The sequence below is a fragment of the Scomber scombrus genome, chromosome 8 (genome assembly GCF_963691925.1).
Source record: "Scomber scombrus chromosome 8, fScoSco1.1, whole genome shotgun sequence".
Lineage (NCBI taxonomy): Eukaryota > Metazoa > Chordata > Actinopteri > Scombriformes > Scombridae > Scomber > Scomber scombrus.
Genome location: NC_084977.1, coordinates 15,871,925 through 15,883,604, shown reverse-complemented (window position 1 = coordinate 15,883,604; position 11,680 = coordinate 15,871,925). Strand labels below are relative to the sequence as shown.

Here is an 11,680-nt window from a genome sequence, read left to right as displayed (position 1 = left end):
TTCAAACATTCTTTCACTAAAAATGTAAAAGAACAGACTTTAAATTTGTGCTCAGATAATATATAAAAATGCATTAAATCATGCATGCAATACTGCAAGAAACACATACATCTGTTTTTTATATTGTAAAAGGCCTCATATATTGTTCATTTTAATACATATTTAATCCAAAGTAGATTGCAAATATATTTTCTCTGCAAAGGCAAAAAGCAGATCCATTTCAGGGGATAGGAGCACCACTGCAAAATAAGCACCATTTTAGTTGCATAACTTGATTGAAGGAATTTAAAACATCTTGTTTAAGACTTTTTTCTTACATTATTTATGATTACACATTTTCCTCAAGGTTACAGCCAACAGTACAGCTGTGCGCTGCTTAAAAATCCACCGATAACTTACGATAACTTAACATCTAGACAGCTTGGCTGTAGCTACAATATATCATAAATACAAAGGAATTAATTTAGCCGCAGTCTTAACTGTACATTAAGAGCCACAAGAAATGACTGACTTAGTTATTTTCTTCGGTCAGGTCAGCTTCTGTGAAACAAAGAACAGACATCTGTGATGAGTGATTCTTTTTGTTTTCTCATCTCAGTTTCAAGAAATGACAAGACTCTTTAACTGACTTACACAGTGATCCTGCAGTTTCTCGCTTGTACGTAGCTTCCTGTGTACCTGATATCACACCGCACCTCATTGTTGGAGAAATCTGACTCCTGGACGAGCTGAGAGGGGTTCACTGTCACCTGAGAAATACAGAAAATACATTAATGTCAATAAATTACAGCAATGTTCATGCTACTCAGTTCTTTTAAAATCAATTTGACTCCATTTGATATAACTGCAGTTGTTGTTGTCTTATCATTAATCAGCTGCTTATATATCTCTGGGCTCCCACCTTAAGTATGTAGTTTCCTGGTTGTACATCAGTGATGTCAATCCACTGACAGTCGATGTTGGCATGATATGTATCATAGCAACCAGGACCAAGCCCCTGAGAAAAAGCCATGTGTATAATTTTATCTTCTGATGACTTCAAAAATAAACCCATATTTGAAATATATTAATAGCATAAAATGTTCCACATTTAACAAATCAAACATTCAAACAAACATGGAAGGATGGTTGGTTCAATGGACAAATAAATGAACCAGACAGACCAACCTGTGTGTGAGCGGTGCAGGCAAAGCGCCGTCGTACTCCTGGGTCACATGACGTGTCTTCCAGACAGAAACTGGCCTTGTGTCCCTCAGCCACTTTCTGTCCAGTGGAGATGTCCAGAAGGTCATAGTTACTGAAGGCCTCCATACTGTGGTAGTGCCTGAGGACAAAAAGAGAAAAAACACAGAGCTGTAAATGAGAGCTGTAAAAATAGTTTGATCATATACTCATGAGCACCAACAAAATACATAAAACAGAGATGCTTGACAACCGTAATAAAATATGGGATGAGTTCTTCAGAAATGATTTACCTTCTAACAATGAATTAGCTGGAATAAGGAAGGATCAAAAGAAGCCTTTCTTATTTCACTGAAAAGGTGACGAGCTGTGACACAATGTAAGATTAATGGTGTCCTAAAATGAGACATATTGCAGTGGAAGAAGCTATTTCAAGTTCAGGCTAGTAATTAATAAAACATATTTTAAAAAGACACTGAAGAGTTAACAAATAGGTGAAAGACTGTCAACAAAACTGCAATTGGAGTTAGTGTGTCTTACTGCTGAGTGCAAATGTTTGATTTATTTGCAGATTTGTTATATCCAACACATTTGTTGCTTTCACTATATTATTTTATTCACATTTTTTATATGCATGACATTTAATTTCTCTTTGTTAGGACTGATTTCTCATGGTCTGCTAATATGGATCCTAATAAAACAATGAAGAATAGCAAAACTGGACAAACCAAGATGATAAAACAATATGAATTATGATCACCTGTTTGTTGCAGTGAAACCTGGTACTCCAGGTAAGTCTATAGCACTGTGCAGAGACTGGGTATTGTGTTTAGGTACATGTATATGTGTATGTAATAGTGAACATACTGGTGACAGCTGTGCCATTCCCACTCATGCCTGGGCTTCACTGGGAGGAAGTCAGCTGTTCCTTGGTTCTTCACACGCTGTGGGAACCGCAGCAGGACTCTGTATTCGAGATCACTCACTCTTGGATCGTACGCAGACCTGGAGGGAAGAGAAATGACAGTCTAGTTAGACTCAAGCATCTTTGCTATGAGCTGACACAGACAAACATTATCTGTACTGTACATACTTTACTGCACGCTGAAGCTCATATCCTCCTCACTGACCAGGTGACATAATATTAGATTTACTGTCAAAGTGACAGAGGTGGTTTTTGGGCTTGCTTCAGGGGTTTTTTGTATTCACCTCAGGAATCCATTTTCTTTCATCTCAAAGCTTATTTTACTTGGCAAAGTAGCTGCTCAGATCAGAGGAGAGAACCTCAGGCGGTTGCCAGGTTTGAGTCCAGCCGCTCTGTCACTCAGCTGTAACTTCCAAATGGGACTCGGGCCAGCACACATCCTAATGTGGCAACCTCAAAGGAATCCTAAACAGTTATCATCACATTTTTTCTTTAGGCCTATTTATACATGTGTACCCCATTTTTTGTGACTTAAGTTATCTAGAGCAGCGACTCTCAACCCCAGGGACCTTGAGGGGGTTCAAGGGTGTCTGCATAAAAAAGAGGGATGTTTTATTTATTTTAATTATCTCACTGACTGGGAGAGATGGATGTATATAAGAATGACTTTTCTGTTCATAGGTTTCACACTCTTCACTGTTAATCTGGGGTACTTTGGGGTACTTCACCAGAAAAAAGGGGTGAGAACCACTGGTTTAGGGGAGTTGCTGTCTTATAAAATTTCACTCATACCAAAGACAAAGTGCACTTTATAAGGAGAAGAGTGAATTATTTACTTGACTGGCAGATTTACGCAGTGTAATGACAAATAACAAGAGCACCTGGACAAACAGTTCTCCTCAGCTGCACAGCGGAGTGCGTACATCTGAACTCTCTGGATGTAAGAGGCAGCTTGGATGTAGTAAGGGTCAGGAACCAAGTCTGGGAGACCTGCAGAGGAGATCAATGAACAATGCAGGGTCATTTACTTTTGTTTAAAAATTGGGGTTTTAATCAGTTCAACTACTTTTTAATCTGCACTGGAAAACAGGTGGAAGCTTTTCAGTTCCAGTGAAGTGGGGGCATTAAGCATAATGATGTATAATCAACTGAAATCTATGTGGTGATTTGAATATGAACATATAAATTATGATTGACATCATCAGAACATGTATTAAGAGATCTATATCTATCTCCTGATTTGATTTACAAATATGGAAAATAAGAAGAAAAAATAAAAATAATTAATAAAAACTACTTACTTTTGATACATGAGTGCATTTGATATCAAACATGTGCAATATACATCTACTTGAACAGATTACTGAAAAGAGAACTTTGGATACTTATACTGTCATAATTTACAGAGTTAATGTCTCCACCACTGCTGGCTACTTACTAATGACCTATCAATCAAACATTTTGCTCATAGCCTCTCATAAATGAGATATTACTTTGCATTAACTCTCACTCTCATTGAAAATGTATTTAAATGTACATTAGAAAAAAGGGAATTACATTTTGAGCATGAAAATGGACGTGGGGCATTTAGTATGTAGCTTAATGCACTGCTTCAATCAATGAGCCTTGATTGATGAGGCGTATGGATTATTTCTTCAGACTTCAGATGGTTTCAGGGTGTTAGGCATTAAGAAATATCTTTTTTTATAGGTTGACGTCCAAACAATGTCTGTCAGGCTAACTACTTTTCATACACTTTAATTAGAGTTACACTTAAACACATGCACTTTAACTTAAGTTTGAACCTCTCTTGTCTGCCGTAGCCTACCATTGTGGAAGAGCCTGGTGCCATAGCCCGTCCCTGGTGGTGGGCGCGCAGGGACTCTGTTTCTGTGGTCTGGTGGGTAAATGTCATAGAAAACTGAGTTCCTGTGATGAATACTGTGTGGATCCCGTGGGTCACTCGTGTCCGTAATCCGTGTTGTATCCGGCCTTAGACGAGGAAAGTGTATTTCTACCGAGTTACCTGACATCGCTGTGGGAGAAACATTTGGCTCTGGTGTGACTCTTTGCGCGCTGCGAGCGTTTCCTACACTGGTTTGCTGCGGGACACGACGTCCATTCACTCCATCCTCGGCCATGTTGACCGATCCAGTTGTGGCAGGTGACCGGGCTATTGAATCCGAGCTCTCCGGTCTTATCCGACCGCCTCGGCCATGCGTAAAGTCCGGAGATCTTACCGGTGACCCAGTAGGTTGTTGTGCTCCAGTGCCATGTCCAGGTGTGCTGCGGCCTCCTCTTGGGATTCCGCTGCCGGAGAACTCCTGGATGGTGGTGGGGGAGGGAGCGCTACCCATGGCTATAGTATCTCTGGTGGTTGCGGTTCGCGGTGGGGCTTGACTATGTGACCCGGGTCGTCCAGAGGGAAGCAGATACTGGCCTGCCTCAGCACCAAGAACCAACGCATTCATTTGCCTTAGGTCGTTTCGTTGAGAGTGGACTCCGGCTGCGCCCTCGAGGTCTCCAGATCTGGTTCTGGTGGATCTACTGTGCGCAACAGGAGGGTGAAATTTGTGGTTTTTTGTTGTCAGTAAGAGCTCAGGGCGTCTTCTGCTGTGCGTGGGTGAGCGATATTGAGTCCCCGTGCTCAGTAAACTGTATACCTGACCGTTATTCTCCCACTGAATCCGGTGTCTCCACGGTCCAGCAGGTGCGCGTACATGTTGCTGACCAGTACACAAACACACCAGAACATCAAGAAGGCAAATTAAAAAAAAATTCTCCATGGCTTAAAGTATTTGGTTTCTTTATCTGAAGGGTTCCAACGCCGAGACATTAACGACGAACATGTGAGTTTGACCTGGGTGATGAGGTGCTGTTTTGAACACACTTTGACTCCGTCACGCAGTTGCGCACAGCCTCACCACAGAGAGTTTTTGTTGAGACGTCTCCAAGGGTCTGTAATGTGAGTTTCTCGCAGAAAAAAATGCTTTTATCCTCCCAAGTAGAGCAAAGAGCTGCACTCACGCTCTCTTGTCACAATTTAACCATTTCACCACCACTAATGGGATGGACTTCACACCAAACCGACTGACTAGAATGGCATCCTCCAGGTGAGCAATAGCGACCTATTCATCGCCATTATAAGTTTTCAAATGTTTCTTCATGTGCGTCAAACTTATAGCATATTTAATTTAACAATCATATGGATCATATCACATGATTCCTTAAATGCATTATGATTACACCTGACTACGGGCTTTTCTACAATCGAAACAGTAAAGTGCACTTCAGTGTGGACCATTTAATATAAACTGAAAGTGCAAAGAAATCAGGTATCGTTAATATCTTGGCACATAAGCATACAGATAGGTGGTGACGGTAACACACAGTAGGTTTATAGTATGGGTCCGCCCTGGCCTGCATTCGTCCAGCTTCATTAACACTGAAGCAGGGTCGTCCTCTTCACCACAGGATGGCAGTGATTGCTCACAGAAAGTCACTTATTTTTTACAAAAGGCTCGTGACTTTTGCAGGTGTCCTCACGTTTTTCTGCAGCTCTGAACATGAATGGAGATAAAACAAAGATGACTACTTCTGCTCAATAATTTAGAGTCAAGAGAAACTGTCTTTTTTCATATCTGACAGGTGCTTTATTCTATCATTCAATTTTTTAAAAGACTTTATAACATTGTTTTCTGTGTTTTAATTGTCTTATCCACTTTTCCTGGGGGACCCCAGTCGCGAAAAAAAACAATTCTGCCTATTCAGTGTTGATAGATGAAACTATTTTCGGGGGCACTCTGTCAAGGAGGATTTTTAAATTTTTTTACACAATATACAAATTAACTGTAACTTTCCTAAAAAGATAATATTCAGTTTTGTTTTCAGATGACATTAATTACATAACTAATAGTGTTTTAAGAAGAAATAAGTAATGGTTGTTTCTTACAGTAGTTTATTCTTGGGATATCCAGGGACCCCAATCAGTAGTCCTTGTATGTTAAATGTGTTTTCAATATGTTGGTAGGATGAGGGTTTTGTATTCATGATTCTCTGGAGGATTAAACTAGTAATTAAGAGACACAACACCAGTCTTATCTCCCCCAAAGATGTCTGCACTTCATGTCTTAACTGGGGCTGTCTGACACACTTCAAAGTCAGGCCAAGTCTATATTTATATCCCTTTATCACTGCTGCATATTTAAAGGTCTTCACACCCCTCATAGCTTATATGCAACCCTGTCTCCCAGAAATGACATATTCATATATGACCCAAGTTCAACTCTGTAATTTGTTTCCAAATGTATAGTGCGTGTATATTTTACGAGACATATTAGGGAGCTCTTTACATCTTACAGTAGATGTATCTGACTCTCCAGTTTATCATGGGAGGGACATTTCTAAATGAGTATCAGTCTGGTTTGGGATATTCAAAATGTATTAATCATATGTTTTGTTTATACAGTTGGACTGTATGAGCATGCAATCTAAAGGGATCCACTTTTGGTTAATAATAACATTGTTATTGATATAAAGTAGAAGATAATTCATGGATATAATGTCATTGTTGGTTGATGTTTTGCCATCACAAATTCTCTCCCAAAGACTTTTCAAGGTCTTGATTGTTGAAATGTGATGTCATGTTTTGGTGGTGAGACATGGTGATTGTTTATTTATTACTCGTAATCTATCTAGGTGGCAGGTCAATACGCCATTGCTGACATTACAGCTGCTGTTGAATGAGGATGTCAAGTGTTGATCTTGTAGGACAGAATGGCTCTCTGAGGGCAGAGACATGTTGTAATCAAAATCAAATACTTCCACTAAAGGCTACTCATTTTCCCAAACCTATTTTATTTCGATCAAATCTGCAAACTTTTTTGCAGTTCTCACACAGCAACATTCAGACTTTTGTGGTGGATTTCCATTAAGTTGTCTCCACCTTCATATTCACTGTTACACACACGCACATAATGAAGGAGGTTTCAGCTTGTCTTGCATTTAGTTAGAAGAATCACCTTTGTCCTCTTTTGACTCACTCATCCTATATCCCAGCATTTGCGTCTGTAGGGACGTGCAGACAGAGTGGTAGACAGGAGCATGGTGCCAGTCCCGAAGGCATGGTGACAAATACAACCAGCACAATGAGGATTAGAGGACGTCAGAGTCTATAAAACAACACCACCAGAACCCCTCGCTAAATATACCCACAAACCCTGGCAGGCACTCAGAGCCTTTCAGCAATCTGTGGGAGTATAAATCCATGAGTGACTGTGAGAAACAAGAGTAGGGAAGTGTGTGTGTGTGTGTGTGTGTGTGTGTGTGTGTGTGTGTGTGTGTGTGTGTGTGTGTGTGTGTGTGTGTGTGTGTGTGTGTGTGTGTGAGAGAGATAGAGAGAGTGAGAGATCACGGGGCCCAGGCTGGCCAGGTCTAGTTGGCTCAGGCAGGCTACAACTGGATGAGTGTCATTCCTCCAGTATGTCCGCTGGTCTCACACTGTGTGAAACCTTAAGATCTCTCAGTCAGTGCCACACCTCCGTCTCCTAATTTGTCGACACACATGATTTAATCTGCCACCTCCTCTGGCACTAACATCCCATGTGTGGGACTTGATACCATGAATGAACACCGGCTTTAGTTTCCATCAAAATTGCTTTAGATGTTAACGAGGCAGTGGGATTTTACCAGAGCTCTGTTTATGAAAAATTCCCAAATTAATCAAGAAATTTGGTGGGAAAAATAAATGAATATGTAAGCTAATAACTATCTTAGGTTATCTTGAGGAAGACACTCAACACTGATCAATAACACCTGGCAGAGGTTCAGTTGTGAAAAGTAATAAAATACATTGAGTCAGTTTACATGTGCACGAATATTCTGGTTTTTCATTTAACTAAAACTTGAATATATCACAGCATCCATGTGTCTGATTGTCTTTGTGCAGGCATGCCTTCATTTCTCAACATCTCAGCTGCTCACATTTGAACTGAATGAACTACCTCAACATTTGAGGATGAACACATTTTGGTTTCTGGCTGTCTGGGATGGATTTAACATTTCCACCAGATTTCTGGTGCTCGAAACAAAGAGTGACAAAATCAGACGTCCCTTTATTTAAGTATGTTGACCATTATTACATCAATTACATCATATTACGTGCTTCACTGACTACTATGAAACTTGAGCAGATGATGTACCTGAAAATATGGCAAAAAATGATCCGAAATCTAGGTGAGGTGTTTACATGCCACAGTATAATGGCTTGCAAGTTATCCATCTAACTATCCAGGTTTCTCATAATCAAAATTGAATGTGCTTGAAAACACACTGACTCATGTACTGTACTTTAAGAACAGGTTCACAGTTTTTGAAGTCTGTCTTAAAACAACAGTCAGGTGCCCAAATGAGCACTAAAAGACATTTTCCTCACTGTAATAATTCCTCCTCTTCATACTGGCTATTAAAAAATTCCCTTCAGATGCACTTTCAATGCAGAAATGCATTCCCAGAACCTTAAATATAAGTCCTGCCAGCTGCTCCCTACCAGATCATCAATGCTGTTTTATTGTATATTTGTCTACCAGCCACGTGTAATAGTTATCCTGTCCCTGCCTTTACCTACCTGTGGTTATGACTTGCTTGTTTTGCCCCCTGGACTTGCTTGGACTATCTTTTCATTGCCGACCTGTTAACCAGTTTTTTCAACTTTCATTTAATGAAACTCTTCTCATTTAACCTGTCCTGCACTGCTTTCTGCATTTGGATCCTCCTCATGCATGTCCTGTTATCCTTTTACCAACATCCGTGATAATATTTCACAAATGTGTCATAAATTTGGTATGTAAACTCTTAATCCCCATTGGTGACATTCCACCTCTGGGTCTGAATGTGAACATGTTGATAATAAATTCAGTTTAGATGTGATAACAGCGAGTGACAATTTTTCCATGTAGGTAATAAACCTCAACGTCCCATGACGCACATTTAGGAGACCCTTGTGAATCCAAAACAAATGTCAAACTTACTAATTAATCCAAAACATAAATTTAACACGTAACACTGAAAGATTGATGGTTCATTTCTGAACTTGTACAGCTTGACAATGATCCTCCACCATGTCTCCATCTGTGGAAGGATGTGGTTGAAAGTAAGCTGTACATTTTGCTGACTTTTCTATCTTTTTTTTTTTTGTCATCCAAGTCATTATGTCATGTTTCAGAGCAACACTGATTGACCTGATTCACATGTTGACTTTATTGTAACCATGTGAAGACTGCCATCCATCACAGGGTCCTATTACAAAGAGGCACTGAAGAGATAAAATTAAGAATGGTTTCACTTCAGAGACACAGACACAAACTAACACAGCAATGTACTCTATGTGAATGCATATGCCATAACAATGAAAACATGTTGAGTGTAACCTTGATGGTTCATCTGACCGTGACGTGCATTTAGTCACAACATGCCGCTGTTACGCTCTGTTCTTGGCCAGAATCATGTGGGTCCGACTTAAGGCATTTCCATGGACACAAACCAGACATAAGGCCAGTTGATTGAGGACATCTTGAGCAATTGGGAACAAAAGCTGTGCCCCCAGTTGGTAAATACTGATTTTTCCCGTCAATGGTTAGGGTAAGTTCCCAGGATATTAATTTAAGTCTATGTAAAATACTTCTGGCGCGCAGGTGGTCGAGTGGTTAAGAGTGCATGCCATGTACGCAGTGGATCCGGTTCGAGTCCCGGCCGGTGGACCTTTCTGCATGTCACACCCCCCCTCTCTTTCCCATAATTTCCTGTCTCTCTACTTTCAAATAAAGGCGTCTATGCCAGAGAAAATCTTTTTTTTTTTTTTTAAACCTCTAAAGTGACTTAAGTAAACGTGTCTACCTGATATATAACTGACTTCAGAGGGCCCACACTGTTGATGGATGTTTGTTTCAGTCACATGGTTCACCTGGGCTGTAAAGTAATGAGGTCAGGTTTGTCCAAGTCAGGTCTAGACTGGATTTGTTTTCACTGTAAACCAGCTCGATGTGGCCACAGTTTCTGTTAGTCTTAACTTGAATTAGTCGACCTGCATCTGTTGTTGTAAACCTTTTGAGTATAATGTAAATGACTTGGAAAACATCATTTTTCATGTCATGTTTTTTCTTGTTCATGTTTGTCATCGGTGAACAGATCCACCTGAGTGCGTGCCTCCACAGCCGCCCGTCACACACACTGCTGTCATTTTTAGCACAGGGAGTCCAGGCCAGTGTGGTTTCATCCACATCCACCTGTTACAGCGTCACAACAATCACCTTGTCACTCCACTTCCACAAGACACACACATGATAGATTACGCACACATACAGCTGATGTCATCAGGGGCTAAAAGAACCGGTTGTTACTGTAATAGGTGATGATGAAATGTGGGTTTAATGAGATTTACCAGAAACATTTTTGAGTGTGAGGCTGATGAACTGTATGAGGATTAGCTGCCCACATACAGGAAAATGTGCCCATACTCTTAATAGTTTATGACAGTGGTTCTCAAGGTGGGGTTCAGGGACCCCCAGGTATCCTTAAGGGGGTTCTGGGAGTCCGCAGCAAAAAGGGGAATCATTTATTTTAACTCTAGTAACACAATGTGTGATTGACAAAGTGATTGAGTCGTTTGCTCCTCCTCAAATTGTGCGGTAATTGACCCTTCTGAGGTACAGTCTATCTTTAGGAATGTGTGCAACAAGAAATCTATGGGTCCCGATGGTCACCCGCCATACTGTTGAAACATTGTTCTTCTGAATTAACAGATGCTTGGTGTCCTATCTTTCAGTTTTCCTTAAATTGTCACACTGTCCCTGTACTCTGGAAGATTACTCCGGTGCCGAAAATATCCTGTCCCATAGAAAACAAGGATTATCGTCCAATAACACTAACATGTGCTGTCATGAAATGCCTTGAAAAAGTTATTGTGCACATGATTAAACCTGGGTTATCCCCATCCCTTGATCCTCTCCAGTACGCTTACAGAAAGGGGCGCAGTACTGAAGATGCTATGTCTCATTTAGTCAGTAAGCACCTTGAAGACCCCAAGGCTTACACACAAATTTTATTTGCTGATTTTAGTTCTGCCTTTGATACAGTTCGCCCCCATCTGCTTATGCAGAAACTGATCAACCTGCATGTTAATCCCTGGATTATTAAATGGTTTTATTCTCTTTTAATAAACAGATCAGAGGTATCCCCCAAGGAGCTGTTAGTTCTCCTCTTTTATTCACTTTGTACACAAAAGAATGTAGAAGCAGCCAGCCTAATAACTTTATCATCAAATTCTCTGATGACACTATCATTCTAAGTCTCTTGAGTGCCGGTGAGTGCTCTTCTGTTTATTCTAATGAGATTGCTTCCTTTAAGGACTGGTGTGAGAAGCACCATCTCATTTTAAACACAAATAAAACCAAAGAAATCTTTGACCCCAGGGAGGTAGAAACTCACTCATATATATATCTGGGTGTTGTCATGGACAATTCACTGAAATGGGGTGCGCATGTTGAGTTTTTATGTTCTAAACTGTCCAAGAGACTG

General features: G+C 40.4%; 1 protein-coding gene across 1 annotated transcript; it reads right to left on the bottom strand.

Moving 5' to 3' along the window:
* Positions 1 to 629: 629 nt before the first annotated feature.
* Positions 630 to 4,893, bottom strand: loxl5a (lysyl oxidase-like 5a). The gene is made up of 6 exons (XM_062424286.1): positions 3,936 to 4,893; positions 2,989 to 3,097; positions 2,050 to 2,187; positions 1,168 to 1,324; positions 902 to 997; positions 630 to 749 (listed from the first exon to the last, which is right to left on the bottom strand). Exons 1-6 carry the CDS (start codon positions 4,891 to 4,893, stop codon positions 630 to 632), a joined length of 1,578 nt encoding a protein of 525 aa, XP_062280270.1.
* Positions 4,894 to 11,680: the final 6,787 nt, after the last annotated feature.